Source organism: Rhinolophus hipposideros (assembly GCF_964194185.1).
Source record: "Rhinolophus hipposideros genome assembly, chromosome: 19".
NCBI lineage: Eukaryota > Metazoa > Chordata > Mammalia > Chiroptera > Rhinolophidae > Rhinolophus > Rhinolophus hipposideros.
In genome coordinates, this window is record NC_138065.1 from 7,138,003 (window position 1) to 7,161,432 (window position 23,430).

At 44.7% G+C, this 23,430-nt stretch overlaps 1 protein-coding gene across 3 annotated transcripts in view; it reads left to right on the forward strand.

The window, feature by feature from the left end:
• TBX15 (T-box transcription factor 15) overlaps nt 1–11,353 on the forward strand; it is a 99,360-nt gene extending 88,007 nt beyond the window's left edge. Inside the window, exons 8-9 of one of the 3 annotated variants that reach the window (XR_013991680.1) lie at nt 8,870–10,390; nt 10,581–11,348. Coding sequence is in view for 2 of the 3 variants with exons in the window: in XM_081025148.1 (XP_080881274.1) it covers nt 8,870–9,654 (785 nt within the window). In the remaining variant the exon portion in view is untranslated. Of the gene's footprint in view, nt 1–8,869 lie in introns of all 3 variants that reach the window. The other 2 variants (XM_081025148.1, XM_081025147.1) reach the window with 2 other exon arrangements.
• Nucleotides 11,354–23,430: the final 12,077 nt, after the last annotated feature.

The following is a 23,430-nucleotide window of genomic DNA, read 5'->3' on the forward strand; positions in this document are numbered from 1 at the left end:
CTATCTTTTTTTTTTTTTTGTATAAGTGGAAGAGAAATGGAAGCCCCCTTCATATGAAGTGACTTAAGAGGTCAATACATATTCAGGTGTTGCACTGCTTTGAGGCCCCCATGACCCTGAAGAGGCAGAGGTTTTATGGGAGTTGGGAAATACGGTCCCTTATCTTTGATAGCCACTAACTCTCCATATAACCTTGGGCACGTTACTTCTCTGGGGCCTGGTTTCTTCACCCACAAAAGAGGGACAACTTTTCATGAGGCCATTTATAGAAATATGCGTTAGAAATTAAAACGGATCACGCAGCGACACTGACTTGATCCTATTTATTTCTGAGCTGGCTTCTTGCTTATCTGCCCTTGCCTTACTCGTTGACTTTCCAAGCTCTAGCTAAGTAGGTGTCTGTATCATGCAGGCTGGTAGGAGAGGTTGGTAGGGGTACTGCCAGTTCCTGAGAACAGGCATTCGTGCTGACACTGTGCTCACGGCTGTGTCCTAAGATTGACCAGAGGGCCTGGCACCCAGGAAGTACCTAACGAACACTGAATGAGGTCACTGCGTGTCACTGTGGCTCAGGTAGCCAGCGTCACTGACTGCATCATGGAGCACAACCACCTACTATGTGTATGGGTGTGGAGTGAGGCGGGGGATACAGCCTGCATGTCACCACCATGTGGGGCCACGGGGCAGGTGCAGAATGGGGAACCGGCGTGAGTGGCTCAGGTGTACAGAAAGCAGGTTAAATGGTACTTCTACTGAAAAATTTCTCGATATGAACATGTATTGTGGACACTTTGCAAATAATGGTTTAAGAGAAACTGAACTTTCAAAGACAATGTTACACTTCTTCAGTGACTCCCCTTCTTATTGGTGGTGGTGGGGAAGGAGCTTGAATTATTGGATACACATGGCAGTGGGACGGGCTAGAGGAAAAGCCCAGACTCTATTAAACAGTTTAATTGGAATACAGTTTTGAACTGTACACTGAACCTGATCCAGATTCTCATTATTACAAAAGATGTGGCTTGATTTCTTGACGTTCACAAAGGACGTAAAAGTAACAATACCCATGCTCTCTTCCCTTAAGAACGAAGAATTCCAGTAACTCTGGACAGTATCACTCATAAAATGAAGAAAAGAGACACAGCTGTCTGTGTGGAACTGGTTTTGCCTCTTAGAAGAAGTAGAGGGTGGCGAGCTCCTGGAGGGAACTGGAGTGGCAGACTGACTAGGTAGCAATTCTGTTTTGGTGATGAGGGTGTTGGTAAAGTTGGCGCCCAACCTCAGATAATGACTGACTCGCACAGGTGTGTCCGTGTTCCCTCAGAGCTTCAAACACGTGACCACCTGGCAGGTCCAATACGTGACCCCAGCACAGTTTTGGGCTGCCGCTGTTGGAGGCTGGATCAACCATTCTGCTCGGACGAGGTTAAGGATACTTTTCTCACCGTGCCCTTGCTGTCATTTTTATTTCTTTTATTTCGATCCATCTGTTGACAACATTTCAAGGGGAGCCTTTAGGTGAATCAGCCAGTTTTGTGAAAACCCAAATCCTTCTGTTTTTCAAAATGGATCGAATGGGTGTTCTCTGTAGTTGTTTTCCCTTATGGGAAGAATGCATGGGATTCATTAGCCTCCGCCCTTTACACAAAAAAGAAACGGAGGCAAAGAGCTGTCTAGTGCCAGTTAAATGGTGACAGGACTGAGTTGAGAACTCTGGAGTGGATCTCTTACTTGACAGGACAGTTTCCGCCAGACCATATTATTTTTCTTCTTCTTTTTTTTTTTTTTTTTTTACTTATTACAGCTTTAATGTTCCAAAAAAAAAAAAAATCCTTCGAATTGATGATTTTTTTTCCAACAACTTGCTCATTAACTCTAAATAGGTCTGTATTTCATTTTTATGAAGTCAAGTCTATAGTCTTCAGACATTTTCATTTCATTTAGAATTAACATGGGAATTTATTCTTTTGGAGAATCTGGAGATAGAAATTATATTTCAGGAATGACATTGCTAGTGACAGGGACAAAATGGACTAACCTAGCAAGTCACGCGTGGGGAAGTTGACTGAGATAATACTGAGAAAAAAGAAGAAATAACAGCCTAGCTCAGTTATGGCCAAGTTCAATCCTGTTTGTATGGACAAACCTGAGAGAGCTTTTGTGAGCCGCGTCTTCAAGTGATTTGACAACTGTTGTGCTGAAAGGACCCGTCCTGGACCAGTGACACCAGAGTTGGCAGTATGTCTCCATCTGTGGAAATGAGGAGACCTGCCATTTACAGAAGCCCTCCCTTCTCCTCACCTGGTAGCAGACATCACTAGACAGATTTCAACACCTTTGGGTGTTTTCCTGTTTGTCAGGCAGTTAAAAGTTAGGATTCTGAGGGTCTCTGTTGGTGCGGACTTGCATTAGAGGTTGGTCAGGGAGAGGGATTGGATACCGAGCAAATTCATACATGTGAAAGATTGGGAAAGGAGGACAGTTGAATGGGTAGCAGCAGCCTTTAAACTACTGTGTGATCGCTGTAATGACTCAAGGATTGCCAATTTCTGCAAATCTCATTTATCCCTGAGATAAGGAATAATGCCCACGAAGCTCTCTGGACAGGAGTTAGAGAACATCTCAAATCAATCCACTAAAACAAACAGTTATTGCTTATGTTTTCTAGTTTGTCCCCAAAGTCCTTTATATTCAATGTGTCCAAAACGGAGGCCATGATTTACCTCAGAGACTCGGCGCCCTCTACTGAGGGAAGGACACCACCATCCATTCATCATCCTGGATGTGTCTCGACCCCCTTCCCAACCTACCATATCGGACTATTACCAAGTTCTTAAATCCATCTACATCTCTAATCTCCCTTGCCACCACCCCACTCCAAACTGTCATCGTCTCCCACCTGACTTCATTCTCAGGCTCCCCAGGGTGGTAACATAGCTGCCGGCAGCCCTGGACCTACATCCTTTTAGGTTTAAATCTGATGGGAAAGGTCACGTGCCTCTCTCCTAAGGTTTCTAGCAAAATCTCACTAAGTCTCATTGACTCTAATTGAGTCACCCCTGAACCAATTACTGTGGTGGGGGGTGGGGTGGGCAATATGATGCCTCGATTGTGCAGGTGTGAGTAACATGATTTCCCTGGAGGTAGGGGGAAGGGGTGAGAGTGGGAGAGGGGGTATTTCTCAGTGGGAAACCGTGTACTATTGCCAGGAGAGAGGCAGAGTAGTTCTAAATTACAATAACAACAGATGTACACTGCAGCAAGGAAGGCAGTGAAACAAGTAGCAGAGAAACAAATAAGTTAATGGAAAGTGAAAAAAAACAGGGGCAGTCTACCTAGGGAGTGTGGCAGGCGTAAAACTGGGTCTTCTAAGAAGCAGAGAGACCAGTGTGAGAAATGAGAATTGGGCGAATATATTAAAAGCTATTCTACAGGGAAGAGATTTGGATCTATGCGTGTCTTGAAATTTTATGGAGAAAGATGCACTAGGAGTCAGTTTCTAAGATTGAAACCACACAATTGCTGTTAGCGCTATAATGGTTCACATTCGCATTTTGAGAAGGGTTTGGCTCATTTTCACCAAAGGTAATCCTTACGTGGGATGAACAGGGCTGTGATCGTTCAACTTTGTGGCTGCTGGGGTTAATTCCCTGGAATCAGACCATGGGGTGCTCCCATTTTACTTCTTACCTGTTTGAAAGCCTCAAAGGCTACTCAGGGACACATGCCATCAAGTTGCAGGAGGGAAGAGTCTGGCTTGGGGAACCAAGTGATTACATGGAAATTTATTCTTTACTCGCCCAGATGGGTTTTGTGTTACTGTTTTGCAGCTTTTTTTGGGGGGGGGGAGAAAAACAACAACAATATAAACCCTAAAGGAAACTGTATGTGAACGTCTCCACATTACAATCTGGAAGTGATCAATTTCAAGATGGAAAAGTCAGCAGGTTTGATATTCAGGATTTTCACAGTCACATGAACTTGTCTTCATGGAACACAAGTATAGTTAGGCTATTGTCCTTGTATGGACTCACTGTTACACATGTATTCTTTTTGGTGATTTTGGCTGTTAGACTTGAATACTGGAGCAAATTCATGTTGAATATCAATTTTAATGACTACCTCCTCAGTTCTAGCCAAGGGTAAGATAGGATGCAGACAGGATGAGGGATTATCCTGGAATGCCAGAAAGATTTTGGCTAGTGAGGGCATTACGTTTTTAAAAACTAAATTATTTATTTTTTTATTCATTTATTTTCAAATTAAAGTTGACAAAATATTATATTCGTTTTAGGCGTACAACATAGTGATTCAATATTTATATACTTTAAAAAGAGATCACTGTACGTCTGTCACCGTACAGAGTTATGCTATGATTGACTATATTTCCTATGTCGTAGTTCATATCCCTGTTCACTTATACGCGGGGAAACGAAAAAAATGAATAAAACAAAACAGAAAGACTTACAGGGACAGAGAACAAACTGATGGCTGCGAGAGGGGAGGAAGTGGGGGGATGGGTGAAGAAGACAAATTTTCAGTTATGTAATAAATAAGTCATGGGCATTCCATTTTAATCACCACTCAAAAGTGGGTTAAGAACTTCATGGATAGTGGGAGAGACACCAATTTATCTACTTATGTTCAATTCTGCTTTGTTTGATCTGAGAAGAGATGGAGACACGGGGCTTCCCATTTCCATCCCGGGCAGGGGTGAGTGGGAAGGGACAGAAAGTTCAGGGAGGAGAGAGAGAGTTGGTTTAGCCCTTGGGAATATGGCCCTCATGGGTCCACAACTGTCACGTGCCCAGTGCTCTACCATTCAGAGCCATGAGCCCTCTCCAGCCTGTTACATCGGGGTGTGTAGCTGTGACATCACGCCCACCAGTGCGTGACGTTGCTCAGCTCCATGGTCAGGCCACACCTGAGAGCTAGCCCCAGCAGAACCCAAGTGCCCCAAGATTCCATTTCCTTCTTTCGGTTCTTTGTTACTCATACAAGGAAAGACGAAAGGAAACAAATATTTCATATCCAGGTGCACTTCGTAATATGTATTATTTCATCCATTTCTCAGAACACCCTTACAACGTACATAACTGTAAATCCATTTGTAGGGAGAGACGAACTTGCTAAGGTCAGTAAGACAGCTGGGATGGGGCTTTCTCGGACTCTGCAGTCCATGCTCACCCATTAAATCAAGATTAAATCAAGGCCCTAGAGCATTTGGACCCAGCGGGTACAGAGGGGATTAGGGTAAAGGGAAGAGACCACAATGCAGGAGAGGGAGGCGAGCGGCTCTGACCCCTCGTGTCCGTGTCCGTGTGGCCTGCCTCCCATTCTGCCCTAGCTTTTGTGCGATGAGAGGCCTCGAGGCCAAGTGTTGAAATGCACAGGAAGGACGGCCTGTCTCCTTATGCTTATGTAGCACTTGGCTGGCACTACCAATCTTGTTTAACAGCTGACAAGTTGTTAGGTCATGAGAGCAAAGACTCTCAGTATCTCGGTGTGCTTCTCCGCAAAACGAAGACCGCAGTCTTCTCTTTTTCTGTGGACTTTGAAAAATCGCTATTATCTGTACTGAGTACTTTACATCAGAGCATTTCTTCAAAGTGAATGAAAGCCCTGTAACCTCTTGGACAGGTTTGCTCTCCCCGCTTCAAATGCTCCTTCGTATGGGGGCTCCCACCCCCTGAGGCTCAGCAGGCCACCAAGTCTCATTTCCAGGGAGTGTCGTTTAAAAGCCAAAGCAAGCTGACTACAAACTTTTTAACATGTGCCTCTCATCTGCTCAGCAGAAATCCCTGTAACTTGTTAATAGTTCCCTTCATTTTTTTTTTTTTTTTTTGTAGTGAAACCAATTGAGGCCTTAAATCAGTACCATTCGTTCCATCGTGGGCCGTCCGAGAAAACCATTTAGACTTGTAAAAAGTCATCTGCTCCATCCTGCACTTCCTGCCTGTAGGCCAATAGGCCAGTGCCTGATGGAACATACCTATCCCGGGAGAGTTCTGTGTACTGAGTGGGGGCCTCCTGGGGGGCCACATAAACACCAGGTCTGGGAGAGCAGGGCCGGACTTTCAAAGAGAGGAGACCAGATACAGAGCCTATAAAACACAACTCTCTTTACAGCTGGAGTCAAGTTTCCCTGCTTGTGCCATAGCACTTATTTCACGGAAGCTCGTGGCATTTAGGGTGGAAGGCGAGGAAAATGTGTAGGGGGAAGCACACACTTACAGAAAAAACGGATTCTGAAGCTTCCCGTAAGGCCCTGCAGGCTAGGCTGTTCAGAGTGACAAGAACAAGAAATGAGATGTTTGTTCTCTCCTCATCCTCTTAGCCTTCCCCTTCCAGAATGCTTTCATTACATTGAAAGGATTCCTTCGTTGGAAAGTCTGTGTCATTGGCCATCCACATTTTAGCGTATATTGAATCCTTAGACATGAACATGATTCTGGGAAGGACGGTAACTGAACCTGTCAGTTTGAGCCCCTCACTGCACAGATGACGTTGCCCACCTGGCCTGTGGTCATTAGCTGGATGGAGGCCAGTGGACCTGGACTTGGGCTTGGTGCCCTCCCTGCCATGGTCAGCAGCTGGCTTACTTCTTCCACAGGTATTATAGTGTTGGCCTTAGTTCCATTTATGGAAAAAAAAATCTTCTTACCTCTCTTAAAGGAAGTTAAGGCATGATCAAGAAATAAGGAAGGAGGATTTCCTGAAATGACTCTAAAATCAGCAGCTATTGTAACGAAATCCAGTGCTACCTTGAAAATTCACTGAAGAAATTTTTTTGACCAGAGGAGATGGTATTACTTGGGCTTTGTCAAAAGTGAACTCTGAAAAAAACTATGACTACCTAAGAGCTAAATTTGTACTTCTACAGCCAATACTACTCCCGTATCTGGGGATGTAGGCTGACGCTTTTTTTTTTCCTGCTAAAAGTGAACTCTGAGCTCCTTTCTGATGTGTCTCGATTTGCACATCTGGACCCTCCTGCCTGGCACACTTTGGCTTCTTTGCATTTCAGGATCTGGAATCTAGCTGGTTTTCTTCCCATTTCCCTCACTGATAAAAGCCTTATTCCTGCTCCTTTCCACTTAAAACGGCCTTTACCCTTTCACAGGAGCTCAGGTTCTAAGAGTCCCTACCTGAGCTGTGGATGTGCCCTGGGGAATCATAGCTCTCAACAACTCCAGGAAACTCCCCATTTCACTCTGAAGGAAGGAGATTCCCCATGTACGGAAGACAAAGCAGCTACTCCTTCTGGAATGCAAATGAAAGCTCCAGCAGTCCCAGTACTCACCACTGTCTTTAACTTCCAACGGGCAAGGCAGGAAGTGGATGACCAGGGAAAGGGGTGGCTTGGAAAGGTCATTTTTGGCCTTCTTAAACTATGAGACAACACTGGCAGTAGGTTGGGTTGAGCTGGCCTTTTGTCTGCTGGTGTATCCATCAGCTATCAATCCAGTTCTAATATCTAAATGCCTTAAGAGCAACCCTTTCAAATACACATTCAGGGACTGTAGGAGATGAAAGGGACCTAACCCAAAGTGTGTTCCCTAGATCAGCAGCAGCAGTTTCACCGGAGAACTTATTGAAGATGAAAATTCTCAGGCCCTGCCCCAGAAACATAGCATCAGAAACTCTACGGGTGGAGTCAGCTGTCTGTGTTTTAACAAGCACACTCCTGTTTAAGAACCACCACTCTAGGTCCTTTGAAAGAAGGAATTTGGGTTCTCAACACGGGCCGCACATGAGAATTATTTGGGGAGCTTTTAAGACAATATGGATTTGGAGGTCCCAGGCTCAGAAATTCTCATTTAGTTAGACTGAGGTGGGATTCTGGAACTTCAACAGTTTTGAAAGCTTGCGGCTTCTGCTAGCTTGAGAATGATTGATCTCACTCAAGTTCTCATCTTCTAGATAAAGCAACTGCAACCCAGAGGGGAAAGCGATGTGCCCAGGGTCAGATGGGGGTTAGTGTGGCAGAGCTGTGAGTAGAATGCGGATCTCCTGACTTTATGACCTGTTTGGTCTCTTGTTGTTATATTTATAACACCCGAAGACGACGTTTACAATCTTTGTTCCAGTCTGAGTCTGGACAGGCTCTCATAAAGGGAGAGTAGCAGCCCCTGTGGGTCATGATGATTTCGTTTTGAGTTCACTTTGCTTTATGCTAACCGAGCTCTTATAATTGTGCTCATAATGTCTTTCATATGACAGAACTTCAATCCCACACCCCAGTTCCCACTACCTGAGCCCCTCTGCTCAGCCCTCCCAGGCCTCGGCCTGGACTTGGTGCCCTGCCCCAGGACCCCATTTCCTCTGAGATTAAGGTCCTGAGATTTGGTGTCCTATTTTTTGGGGTGGAAGGCTAAAAATGGTGAAGTAGGCAACAGTGCCAGGTTACAATCCTTCTGTAATGCATTTCCACCGAGAATGGGAAAAGTTGAACTAGTGGATTTTCATGCTGATTACCAGGCGTCTTACTGGAAAGTGAAGTTGATGGTGAGAAGTGGCAAAGTGAATACTGGGAGGTTTATTATTATTATTTTTTTTTAAAAAAACAAGACTCACTAAGATCTAGTTCTTAGAGAAACAAAAGAATGTAGTGTTCTTTTTTGTCGACCCTCTTCATCCTCTCTTTTGGAGTGTGTGTGTGTGTGTGTGTGTGTGTGTGTACACTTGCACACACAGGTGGAATCACTTAGCATAAGTTTGCTGAGTTAAGGGAAAGCAGTGGTTCTGTAAAAGCCAGCCCATCTTGGACATTTGAGGGCACCTCCTGCATGGCTTGCATCAGTCCTAGACAGACCCAACAACTTGAAAGTCCTCCCTAGCTCAATGGAATTCATGTTTTATTTTTCAGGAGGCAGCACAGGCACTTCCCCGACCACCTCCAGCACTGGGACACCATCTCCTTCAGCTTCTTCTCATCTTTTATCTCCATCCTGTTCTCCTCCCACTTTTCATCTGGCCCCCAACACTTTCAACGTGGGCTGCCGTGAGAGCCAGCTGTGTAATCTGAACCTCTCTGATTATCCGCCCTGTGCCCGAAGCAACATGGCTGCCTTGCAGAGCTACCCAGGGCTGAGTGACAGTGGCTACAACAGGCTCCAGAGTGGCACTGCTTCAGCCACTCAGCCCTCTGAAACCTTCATGCCTCAGAGGACTCCATCCCTGATCTCAGGAATACCAACACCTCCCTCGTTGCCTAGCAACAGCAAGATGGAAGCCTATGGTGGCCAGCTGGGGTCCTTTCCCACTTCCCAGTTCCAGTATGTCATGCAGGCAGGCAATGCAGCCTCCACCTCCACCTCACCACACATGTTCGGGGGCAGCCACATGCAGCAGAGCTCCTACAATGCCTTCTCTCTCCACAACCCTTACAACCTGTATGGATACAATTTCCCCACTTCCCCTAGGCTGGCTGCAAGCCCAGAAAAACTGAGCGCCTCTCAAAGCACTTTACTCTGTTCTTCTCCTTCCAACGGGGCCTTCGGAGAGAGGCAGTACCTGCCCACGGGGATGGAGCACGGTATGCACATGATCAGCCCGTCACCCAATAATCAGCAGGCGACTAACACCTGTGATGGCCGGCAGTACGGGGCGGTCCCAGGCTCCTCCTCCCAGATGTCTGTCCACATGGTTTAATGGCCGGTCCACGCACCACGGAGCCTAGAGCAGCCAGGGCGCCAGCGTCTCCATGGGCAGATCCTCCTCCTGGGAGCCCAACGCCTTTGAAACACAGGAACTGTGTATGTTTTTTTTTTTTTTTTTCTGGCGGAGGAAAGCATATACCCAAGAACAAGAAGAGACTTTCAAGCCACTGAAGTATACTTGTGGTGAATCACCTCCAACTCGGTGGCCCTTCTCCTGCCTTCCCAAAGCTTCGATTTATAAAGCATCGTCTACTCCAGAGTGGCCTTTGAAGAAACTGAATAATCATTTTATAATAATGTTAAGGGAGTTGCTAGTGTGTAGCAGCCATGAAAAGTTAGCCACACACACATACAGACCTACCCGTACATAGACACATGCATGCGTGCACACACACACATGTTCACACACACACACACACACACACACACACACACACACACACGACTCAGAACTGGGCGAACTCTGTGGAGGGAGGCCCAGAATGGGTGCTTTCACCCAGAATTTGTACGACATTAGATGGATTGGGCTAGCAGCAGCTGCCAACCTTTGTCCCCTGCAGCTTCCCATTTCTGGAATGAACCATGTATCCTGGAACCCCTTCCCATCGATGCGGGTGCTAAGACATCAGTACTACACCTGGACTTGGCTTTTTGAAAAGATTGCTTTGAAAACTTTGGCTGTCTTCACTCAGTATGCTATCATCGACGTTCCGACTGGAAAAGAGGGTGTAAGAGCAGCTGAATGAGAGAGAGAGAGAGAGCGAGAGAGAGAGAGAAAGAGAGAGAGAGAAAGAGAAAGCATAGAGGGCAAGAAAGAGGCGGAGAGCAAGACTGAGAGAGGAAGTGTGAGCAATCACGAGAGTTCTGATTCACCAAGGAAGTTTGCTTTTGGTTTGTTTCTTCCTGTCCCCCCTACAGGTTATAGAAAGAATCCTGGTGTTACTGATGAGTCAAAGGCTCTGGGACACTGTGCTTGGTCAGGGTGCTGGTGAGAGAGAACCAGGGCAAGGAAAGCTTCTCCATCCCACAGCTCTGACCATCGAGATCCAGAAGAGGGGTGCACAAGACAAGAATTGTTGTTCCCCATTCCCGAGTGTGCAGCCTCGCAGGGACTCAGCGGTGTGAAGAAGGAAGAGTATTACAATCCCGGCAATGAAACGAAGCGCAGAGGCGACAGTGGTCTGGCTTCTCACCTGCCAGGTCCAGACACCTGACCCACAGCCCCTGTGGCGGGAGAAATCCTGTCACGTTCCAGGGAATTGCAGATGGGCCTTCTACATCCTCCCATCTGCCCTTAGACCTCCATTTTTTATCCAATAGTTCATTGCATTTTGATGTTTTGGGTTTTTTTTCCTTCATCTTTCCCTTCCCTTCAGATCCTTTAATGATAAGAAAACAAGTGGAGTTTGGTGCCAGCTCAACTTTTAAAATGGTGTGGAAATGCAAATAATACCAAGTAAAATAATACAGATATTATTAAGAGTTTTGGTTTTGAAGTGTTGTAGATAAGTGTATTTATGTGCCTAGTGGGGAATTCAATATTATGAATATTAAAAAAGGGGGCAATAAAAAGGGTATGTAAAATATGTATGAAGAAAAGGTGTATAAAAATTTGCCCTTATGCACGGAACTCTGTTTCTAAGTGCCAAGCACAGAAAGCCGCTAAATAAAATCTTTGCCATTGTTCTCTGCGTGATTGTTCATCTGGGAAACATTCATAGCAAGCTACGCATCAGCCTATGCTTCACAATGAGCCCAGTCCTGTCATCGCGACTACTTTTCACCATCTTTATTGAGACCCCATCATGAAGAAAACGTTACCATCCTCACCTTATGATTAATAACTAGCAGAGAGACCCCGTGTTTCCAGGATCATACCCGTATAGGCAGCCCGTCACAGAGGGGAGTAGAACTTGAAACCAGGTCTGACTCAATTAGCACAGTCCTTCCTCTGGAGCCCCAGCAGTCCCACGAGGCATGGGGACAATCGGGAGGAAGATACAGTCTAAGTGGTGAAACAAGACGACCTCTGTGGCTGGGATTTACTTGGTACTATGTTTACTGCTAAATATATACCCTCTCCTTTGAATGTACCACAGCATGGAGGAGTGACTCTGAGTGGTAAGGTACCACTCGATGAGGGATAAGCGACTAAAAATGAGCGCAGGGCTCTTCAATTCACAAGTGCAGTCCCATATTATCTCATTTGAGTCTCACAATTACTGAAATGGGAACAGGGCAGGAAGTATTGTTTTGCAAATGGACGACTAGGATTACAAAGGTCGTGACCTGCCTGTACTTCAATAGGGCTGGGAGGCAGCAGAGCCGGGCCTTGAAATCTCCTGTTCTTACCTATACCCCGAACGGTTTCTTGGTGGACCATTATCCTGGGAGCCCACTGACACATTTCATTAGGGTGGCTCGAACTGCTGATCACCACACTCATTCACCGGAAACAGAGCTCGATTTGGGGGAGCAAAAATCTTCATTAATCATTGCTTTTGTTTCATAAATAACATCAGAGAGTGGCATGCCAGTTAATTTCATTAGCCTCCAGATGACTGATAAAATAGAGCTGGGCTAATGGGTGACTAAGGACCTTCACGGTCTGTAGGCCCTCTGGGCAGGAGATGTCTCAAAATTGAAGAAGGCTCTATTTGGAAATCTTGCAGTCAACCCTTGGCTTCATAACAGGAGACCTAAAACAACTGCATATGAAGCTTATGGTGATTTCTTTCTGATTTAGCAACACACCAAATACTGTTCACTGGTCTAATAGTGTTTGAAGTTTTAGGCAACAGGGAATTATAATGCGCCATGGGGCAAACTTGACATAGAAGTCTCCATATTTTCATTGAATAGGATAATAATTTCAGTAATCATTTAAGAGCACTACATACAGATTTGGATTAACTGGAACAATCCAAGTCGGTTACACCTTAATTATGGCATGTGTTGCTATCTGTAACAGAAGCAATAAAAAATATTTATTTTTGACAAAAACTGGATAAAGAACTGTCGAGAGTATGCTCTACACAATTCTCTTCAATGAAATGGTGAAAATGATTATAATTGGCATACTGGTTACAGACACAAGGCTATAGAAAGATTATTCCTCTGTAAGTTAAGATGCTCCAGCCTTGCTCACGGTTCTTGAGTAAAGCCTGTCTTGTTCCTCTTTGCATTCTCAATGCCTAGGACAGTTCCTGGCCTATCACAGAATCGCAATACATCTTCATTTTTACTGTTGAGTTTGTTGACCAAACCCATTTCTCAAGGATATTGCAACATGGTTGCATGGCTGAATTATCGTTCACTCCAGATTAATGGGACCTAAATTAACAGTGATTTATTGTTCTTCATTGTATTGTGACAGATTCATGTAAACTTAATTTAGATACTAACTCGCCCCCATCCTGACACAGACATTATCTTAGAATTTGCTAACTCCAACTTCTGCCGTGGGCAGCCACACTCTCAATGGAAGATGCATTCTGCTATTCTCACGTCAGCTGAGGCCAGGCATTTTTTGTCCTTCCCATGGCTTTGTGGCACTGATACTTATCTCTGAAGCCCTGCTGCTGGCCTTTTGGGACTGGGGCCTTTTATACAATTTATCTTCTCTACAGTCCCAGTCAAGCCCTATTTTCATGACTTCCTTGGCAGAGAATGAGAGTTAACCCTTCTACCCAACTAAAGTTAAAACTAATGATCAAATCACCAATTAATAACAATCAGGGTAATAACGAACCACTATTAATAAAAAGTATTAAATGCAGCTTGGGATGCTGCAATGTTCTTGGAACTGTTCCGTTATATGAGGGTACAGAAAATTTCTAACTTCTAGAAGATTTCGGCCTGGCTGAGGAGTGAATATGTGCATATGAAACATTGAACAATAAAAGTATTAAGTTGGTGGTAAAGATCATACAGACATACCTCTTTCTGTGGCACTTTGCAGATATTGTATTTTCATCAATATCAAAGCAAGACCCTCCACCAGCAAAAAGATGATGTTTACCGCTTTTTAGCAATAAAGCATTTTTAAATTAAGTTATGTAAATTATCTTTTTAGACGTAATGCTGTTGCACACTTTATAGACTAGTACAATGTAAACATCACTTTGATATGCACTGACTGGGGAATCAAAAAAATTGATGTGCCTGACTCTATTGCAATATTTGCTTTATTGTCGTGGTCTGGAACCGAACCTGCAGGATCTCTGAGGCTTGTCTGTATATGTGGCACGATTTTAGATGGAAACACATTTTTATTGAGTGTTTATTACATGTCACACATTATGCAAAGTTATCCTATAATCCTGGCAAGTACCTTACAGGATTTGTATTTCAATCCCTATTTTATAGATGGGGAAACTGAAACCTACAGACGTTGGTAATACGCACAGAATCATAAGAGCTCGGAAGGAACAAAAGGAGGCCTCCAACCCAGGCCTTTCCACCACTATGTTCTTCTAAAAGTGAGATTGATGGGGACTATAATAGAAAGAGAAGTGTTCGTGGAGAAGGGTGAACCTGAATTTTCCTTTGAAGAAGTCATGGCAACTTTATAAGTGGAGGCAGCACAGTTCAGAAGAGAATGCTCTCCATGGGACAATGAGTGATGGCGGTGGGGGTGGGGGAGAAGACGTTCGCTTTCTTAAGTCAAATCTCACATCTGCTCCTGGCACCATGACTCTGGACTCCTATATCTTATGTGCGATGTCCTAGCTTTGGGCGATTCAGGATGCCCTCCAGGGTCTCCGTGGGAACCTTCACCCTCGAAAGGACCAGTGGGAGCTGGGCGGGGATGGCAGAGTCAAACTCTATCCCCTGCAACACTGCCACACCAGCCCTCTCCCCGGGCCAGGGCCCCAGGGAGAGCTTCACGGCCACTCTCCCTGAGCCGATCTCTGCACAGAGCCCCTTGCTTTCTGCAGCCAGGCATTAATGCCACGTGGGACGGTGAAAGGGGGCCTTGCTGCTTAAGGCCGAGAAAACAGTCATCATGTTTTCCTTCTGAGCTCATTTTACTGCCCACAGCACTCATCTTTTATGAGCCAGCCTAACGGCATTTCCCACTTCAGATGCTTCCTACTCACTCTTTCTGCTTCCATTGGACCTTATTGCAGGCCCTGCAAAGGCCCAGAAAACCAAAGAGGGTTGGAGTTCCTTTTAGTGTTTTTACCCAGCAAAGCTGAAGCAAACAAAGGGGGCTGCCAAAGGATTGTCAAGGCAACCCTCCAGTAGTTCCTCATTCTAGGAGAAGTTTCTGGACTCCATGAATAGGATTCTTGGAGTTCTCCCCATCTTTCTACACTTCACATCCTTCCTCCACCCACCGGTAGGCAAAGCCCCTCCTAAGCTGTCTCCAGATGATGTAACAGATAAACCCCCAAATATGAACACACTAATGTTTATTTCTCACGCATCTCACAGTCCAATATGGGCTGCCTAGTTAGGCGGCTCTTCTCCAAGCAGTGATTCTGGGAACCAGGCTCCTTCCAGCCTTCACTATCTTCAACACATAGTTTGGTACCTCTCCATTTAGGTAGCAGAGAGAGAAAGAATGGAAGCTTAAACATAGGAGGTATTTATAAGTCAGGCCTGGGATTGGTTATGTGACTTCCTCCTAATTTTATAGTTAGATCTCCAATGGCCACACCTAACTGCAGGAGCAGCTGCAAACTATAGTCTAGTTGAATGTCCAGGAAGAAAAGAAAACAGATTTGTAAGGCACTAGGGAGTCTGCAAGCCCCTGAGCAGATCGAGTCTTACTTTCTGAGACCTGCATTTTCTATTAAACCAGCAGATAAGGAGAAGGCTACCTGCTAGCCCCAGCTTCTCCGATATTTTAACCTGGAGCAGTTGACTTTACTCCACTCGTGTTCAGAAGGAGTTCCTTCCCACTCCTAAAATATCTGGAGGACTTATGATATGCAGAATGAGCTTTTCTCAAGTGGTAATAACTATAAAAAAGAAACATTTACCGAGTGCTTATTATATGCTAGCTAGGTGCTTTCCATACATCATCTGAGTCTCAACAACAATCTTATCACATAGGTATTATTATTATACCCATATAATAGGTAAGAGAAAAAAATACAGACAGGGTAAGAGTCTTGCTCAAGGGCACACTCAGGGAGCTCTATTCATAGCCTGCACTGTTAAGTAACATATTAGAAGTTTAACTAACTTACTAGAGTAGGCTTTTTGTTTGCTTGTTTTTACATTTCTTTACCTGGGTCAAATGCTGAGAATGCTACAGATAGGTCATGTTCCCTGCCCTGCGATAGGTCAGGTTTAGAAGAAATCACCTATTACTTGGTTTTCTCCAGGATGATTCCAAGTACGACACTGTAATGTAAGTGCCTGACAATTGGTAGCTTTTCTGATTGCAATGTTAGTGTTTGACATGAAGCTTTTGCTGTGGCTCCATTTCAAAGATGTCCATCTCGAATAAACAAATTGCCAGCTACACAACTAGATACAGGCCGCCCCACCCATGCCATTCTCCTTTTAAAGAGCCTTCAGCAACCTAGATAACTAACTGCTTGGGTGATCCTGCTTTTCCCTTCCCACCCTTTAATTCCTGCTCTTATGTTTTAAATTTACCAGGAAAGAGTGAACCTGTGTAACCCCAGGCACCCGACCCTCCACCGGAATAAGGGTAGAAGCCCAGGTCTTCTCTCTCCGCCCCCACCCTTGCTATGTTGTACCAGGCATGCCGTGTACCCTCCAAGACATGTGAAAAAACTTTGTTTTTTCAAAGTTCCCTAATAGTTGTTGCTGAAGTGTATCTTGCAATAAGAAGCACAAGGGCTGGTCCAGCCACAACAATGGCTCCATTTGGGAAAGTCTGTGGGGCCAGGTGAGTGCCCCAGGCATTCTCAGACGATAGCATCACTACTGAATGAATATGGAGGCCATCTCCAGAATGTCAGGATCCCATTCTACTCCGCCTGTAGTTTTTGTGGGTCTTAGGATGACACTTCCTACTTCAAAGCAGAAGCATGGAGAGCCTTGCCATGTAATGTTTTGTGCAGTCCCTGAAGATCTATTAAAGGTAAAATCTTCCTACATGCCTTCCAAACTTGGCTTCTGAAACTAGGCTTTGTCTAACTCTATGTCAGCACTCAGGCTTTTGACCTCAGAGAGGAGGCTCCCAGAGTGGGGTACCCAGCACAATAAGCCAACAACCATCTCAGGGCTCCACACTTATTAGTCTTCTTCTCAGAGGAGAACTAGTTTGGCAATCCCTCCATCCAGAAACAGGTCCCAGAACCACGTAGGCACACCGCCACAGGTTCCATTTCCCAATTCCAGACTCTGCAGGTCTAAGGATGGCTTCATGCTTCATGGATAGAAACTTTTCCCTAAATACTGGTTTCGTCTCTTTGCGTTGACATGGGCTTATAACATGGGCTTATTTCCATCTTCTCATTAAAGCTCTCCAAGCCACACCCTAACATGGGATCATTCTCCTGGGTTGGGGAAGGGCTCCTTCACCATTCAGCATTACAGTAGATTGACGCCCTCGTAAAACAATCAGGGCAAAAGCCAGAGGATCTAGGGTTAGAAGGACTGTTTTCTGGTTAAACCACCACACCACAGATTAAATCCTTGAGATTTAATCACCCAGGGATCCTCTGTTATGTAGCTGCCCAGAGCTACCCTCAAGGAAACAGGCGGTGTTGACATTGGCAGAGATTATCTCGGGGGCGTCTCATCTGTATCTAAGACAGAAGCATGCTTGTGTGGTAGGCATGTGGCTGGCAAGTGGATACAGAGAGTCTATATGTTACAGTAGACAGTTTGATTTGATAATGACCATGAAGCCCAGCAAAGCCTTTTTGGGGGGACTTCAGGAAAATACTGCCAGAGGATACTGAGCTACAGAGCAGACAGAAGGCCAGTCCAAAGTGGCCATCAACATCCTTATCTCTCACAATGTGAGAGCCCAGGGGAAGTCAGGCAGCCCCCTCCACGTGGTCCTCCAGAAGGTCTGGTAAATAAAGTCACCCTTCAAGTCTTAACTAATTAGTCTTTCTGTGGTGACATCTTCCGCTGGATGTGTGCCCTCCTAGTTGAGTGTCAACATAAGCCATACTTAATATTTTGTGAGAAAAGAATACTGGCAATAAAAAAGAGTTTCCGGAATAGAATGCATTCACAGGCTTGGGAATGACCTTCACCCAAACGTATTCAACTAAACCTTCAACAATGGCTCATCAACATGTGCTGAACATTTATTTTGTGGGCGTCACAGTGCACGGTGTTGGTGATATATAGATAAGTAAGAGCTGGTCCACACAATTTAGGAGATGGCAGTCTAGCAGGTAGGCAGAGCCGACACAGAAACAATTAATGGAGGGAGGAAATGCTATGATAGAGATAAACATGAATGCTATAGGAATACACAAGTGAAGCAGATGGGTCAATCCAGAGTTCAAGGAAGACTTCCTGGAGGTGATGGATGATGAATAGCAAGCCTGCTTAACACAGACACAGGAGAAGCTGCAGACCAGGGCCTATAATCAGGGTGGCCTATCGTGTGTTCCACGGAAATGCAGCATCCCCCTTCTACACCACGTAGTATGACTGCAGAACACTGGGCAATTTCATATCAGAGGAAATGGCTCTGGAATGCTACGAAATAACAACACATGCTCTAAGATTTAGAGTTCAAGGGACCAGGTGCCATTAGATACGCGGAAGCTCAGTTTGTTAAAAAAAAAAAAAAGCACTGACCAACTCAGAGAGCTACAAGAGGCAGCGTCATGGAGACACGGAGGGCTCGTATATCACCTTGCCATGTCCATTTTAATCCATAATTAGCCCAGAAAGGACTGCAGGAAGCCAAGCAGAACTGCAACCTTCTTGCATATCTGGAGAGCAGTGCCATGGATGGCCACGTCATCTTCACACCAGGAAGCTGATGATGTGAATGTGTGCAGGCACTTAACCCACCACAGAAAAGCCAAGCACAGAGTGAAAAGGTCACTTGTGGGAAGGTGTGACATGTGTGGGCGAGGCCAAATCGCACAAGAGTTACCCAGGCAAGGGCCAAGTCAAGCAAGATTCAACAGGGGCCGCCTTGCCTGTTCAGGCATTTCATAAGCCTACAGTCAAGGGCGCGAGCAGAACCCAGAGATCAAACACTATGTGCTATTTAACTTGGCCTCCAGCATGACTAGCTCTTTTGTGACTTGGCCGTGCTTGGGGATGTCACACCTTGATCCTATTGGGCTTTACTGAAGAATATTTTTTTAGGTGCGTTTTATACTTTCAGTGACATAGTCCTTTCTGTGTAGAGCAATAATTAAAGAAGAACCAGTAGTAGGAGCTGTATTCATTCCAGCTCATTATCTCAGGGAAAATGTTGCTTTGCAAAGAGCTGTAGTGCAGGAACACAAGCTCCCATGCGGCCTGCTGTTACACACAAAACCACCCTTTGGCTCCCACTGCGTTACGCAGGAGGCCTGATCAGCAGGAGCATGGTATAGTAACCTGTAGACTGAAATGAGCAACAGTTATATTTGGCTTCAGCTCTCCTCAATGCCCACTTCAAGAAACTTAGAGGACGAGATTTAGAGGATTTTTCAGCCTAAAACCTAATCTCTGCTCCAAGGGATAACAGATTTCACGGACTGCCCGAGCGAGTGCTGCCGTGATCGGAGGAGACCAGGAAGCTGGCCTGAGGACAACACCCAGAAATCTGGAACAATGAGAAACGAGCAGAGACTTTTTGTAGAGCCTGGAGGCAGCAACTCTCCAAGAGTCTGGTCTTCTAACTCACTTTTATAGGTTAGGAGATGACAGAATAAAAGGCACTCTTATTTGATTTCCACTGACCCCCCACTGGAAGCAGAGATTTTATAAGCATATTTTGCTTCTAAAGAAGCTACAGTCTTTGGGCCACATCCAATGCTTTTCCTGCTACCCCATGGAAAGCAGCGCATGGGTCACATGCCCTAGATATATTTTTAACAGGCCTGGATTTGAGCCTTTGGTTCTATCATTTATTAGCTGTAAAATGGAGATCATAATGTACCTCCTAGATTGTTCAGAGAGTATGTAATCAAAAGCCCTGCTCTCAGTGAGGGCTGTAGAGTAGGCACGTGATACATGCTAGCTGTGCTGGTGTTTGTCCATCTGTCTTCCTGATAGAAAATAACCAATTAGCAAAGCTGATTCGAAAAAGACATGATTAGGATGGCATGACTCCCGGCTCCATTAAAGCTGATCAGAGGAACTCCAAACCACTGAGAATCTTGCCTTGGTCGGGCTGCAATTGGTGGGAGCCCCTGCCAGAAAACTGGGTTACCTAGGAATGCTAGTTCCGTGTCTAACTGGGTCATTCATGAGGAGGAGCATGGCATGCATGAGCTGAAATGGTAGTATATTCAAGTCCCAGCGCTGCCCCCAGTCAGCTGTATTAAAGTCTTTAGGTCTTTCCGGGCCTCAGTTTCCCATCTTTAACATTGAGACATCACAAGAGGTGATTTCTAAAGTCTCTGCCACCTCTGATACTCCATGAAAGATAGCTGGGTTGCGTCCAGGATTTTTGTTGGGTCTTTGGAGCAGAGTCTGCTTAAAGAAATAAGTGAAAAGCAGGATCTGCAATAAGCTGACAAATCTCACTTGCGTAGAAAGCCAAACTTGAAACCTGGGAACCTCACCTCCACGTAAGCCCTTCTAAATGTTTCTTATTTTTGTTGAAACAGCCTTTCTTCTTCAGAGCCATGACACTCTGACAAATATGAAACCCCAAAGAAGACATTTATCTTTAAACATTCGGTAGTGAAGATTCTGGATTCAGAATGAGGACCTAGTTTCTTCACTTGATGGTGTTCAGCTTCTCTGAAGCTGTTTCCTTCGTCTCTAAAAAGGAGTGATAGCTCTCTTTCACTTATAAAAAGGGAAGGACTTGATTGCTTGGGTTTAAGTAGTATTTACAGACACTATGTATATATATATTCCCCCAGGGGGTTATAATACTATAATACTCAAGGATTGGAGGAGGTGTTTTTTTTTTAAATATTCTTGATGATATACAGCCCAGTATTAAGAGTCAGAACAGGTGCTAAATTAATTACAAGTTGGCTTAATCTGATAAGGATTAAATATTTTCTTTACATAATTCACTTTTAATTTTAAAAAATTACTTCTTGCTTGTTGTAACAAAACAAAATACCCAAGTATGTTCAATAAAAATAGTTTTTTTCCCCCGGCAGACTATTGTTGCTTTCCAGATTCTATTCAGCTCACATACTCATCTACCTACTTACACATACATTCACATAGGTTTTCATCTCCTTCCTTTATTTTCTTTATTAGTTTTAACCCACATAGTATTCTATAGAAAGATTTTTAAAATTAATTGCATTTATCCCATCGCTGGCTGTATCTATTGCATAGGGTGAGTGTCCTATAATTTTTATCCAGTTCTCTGCAGACAAACTTTGAAGTCCCTTCTATTTTATTTATTTATTTTGCCAATTCAAACAACACTGAAATAACAAAATTTTAAATATATATTTTGGCTACTTGTAGGTATTAAATCTTAGCTAACCCTAGCTCTAGTCTTCATGGGTTGCGTCTGCTGGAAAATTATGCTGGATTCCAAAGATAGACTTGGCTCTCACCGACCTATTAAAGCTCGTGCTGCTCCCTCCTAATGCTCAAACGAGCAAGGCTTACTCAACAGCTGCCACCAGCACTGATGTCCCCAAATGGATAGTCTTGTGGGTTTCAGCAGACCCACAAGTGAACACAGTGGATGCTGGCTCCAATAACCTCACTACCACAGATGCGGGGGAGGCAGGGGCCGGTCCTCCCGCCTCTAACAATATATAGACAATTTTAGCAACAGCTTGCCTAGCATCTGTTTCACCAGGTTCTTAATCTCAGCACCATTAGTAAGTGACACCATAAATAAGATCACCGGTGAGTGCCTGGAATCTTGGGATGGGCCAGGAATTTGACCTGGAGATTCTGGGGGATCTGACAAGAGCAGTCTTGTGGTAAATTAATATCTGTGACAAAAAAAGGGTGACTCTAGCACATAGCTGAGCGGACACGCAGGTTTCCCAGGCTGGAGGTGCTCCATAAATAAGATAAGGTTTCCTGACCTATCTCTGAGATTATTTGTAGTCATGGTTACAGCATGTGGTACATACAAGTCCTTTCTGTGACTCGGGCAGCGGGGCTTCAGACTTCAGGTTTCAGGCCTAAGGTTGTCAACCGCTGATGTGTTGCTAGTAAACATGTAAAATGCCAACTATTTAAAAAATAATTTATCAACATTTAAAAGTTGGGAGATTTTACATAAAAGCCTGGGGTTTGGGTATCTCTTAGGAAAAAAGCAAAGCAAGATTCGTTAAGATGGAGGCCACAGTTTCATGTGGGTGCTGAGTAGGGCTGCCCTCTTCAGAAGGGTCACGAGTTTTCCATTTTGATAGAGTCTTCATCCGGTCTGTTTCCCTGGCATTTGAGTCTGTAACTTCTGGCCTCTGGCTTGAATGTAGTGACATTTACAGCTCAGAAGTTCTGTCGCTGCTTATTGCAAAGTAGAAGGGGTAACCATCCACATAGTATGAATTGAATGGCAACCCTTAGGGCTCCTGATTCTCAAATACTTTCTTCTTCAAGATTCGCCTTTTGGTAAGTAACGGCCAACATATACCATAGAATTATTAATTATCCTCATCATACACAGAAATAAACTGAGGCCGAGAGAGGTTTAAGTAGATTGCCCAAGGTCACAGAGGTCGAAGGTGCTCAAGTCAGTATTTGGGCCCAGGTAGTCTCTCTCCAGAAGCTGTGCTTAGAATCACTATACCTCACTTCATCAGTGAGATGACAATATCACTTAAAGATGACAATGCCTCCAGGCAAAGGGAGACTTGGAGTGTTTGGCTGATACTGAAGGATAGTTAGTGGGCAGCTATGTCTTTAGTTGATAAATCCACTTATCAGGTCATGGAACCAGCCTGAAGGAGGGTGGGCAGGGCACTGAGATGATCATGGCTGCACAGGAAGGGGGGCACAGTGAGAGCCCTGGTGTTTAGAGGTGTGGGATTCAAAGAAGTGTCGATGCACAAAAAATGGACTGCTGATACAGAGCAGAATGCATATCCCGAGGACATAAAGGAACCAAGGATCACCAATATGGTCCAGGGGATTTCAGGTGAAAGGTGGGGAGTAAGGTTGACATGAAAGCACAAGGTCCGTTGAAACTTGTGAAAAAAACGATAAAACTCCTTTTGCTAGAACATGCTCGGTCATTTGGCGAATGCTGAGAACGTATGATAGACACGAGAGGGGGAGCAAAGTACCTCACTTTCTGACAAGTTCCCATTTTCTTCAGCAGGGAGAAGTGTCTTAATGCTATGACGTATACAACAGATATAACTAAGAGGGAACTGAGAGGTAGGTGAGAAGACAGAATTAGAGTCAATAACAAGGTGGGTATGGCTCACAGGGCAGGCAGAAACTATGGTAGGTACTGGGCAGACTTGGGTTTGACTCCTGACTCAGCCTGACTTCTAGTTGTGAAACCTTGGTCAGTTTTCTTCTCTGAACCTCAGTTTTCATGGGTAGGATTAAATAGGGTATGTGTGCTAAATGCCTGGCACGTAGCAGACCCTCAGCACATAGCTGAGTGGACACGCAGGTTTCCCAAGCTGGAGGTGCTCCATACATAAGATAAGGTTTCCTGACCTATCTCTGGGATTATCTGTAGTCATGGTTACAGTATTTAGTA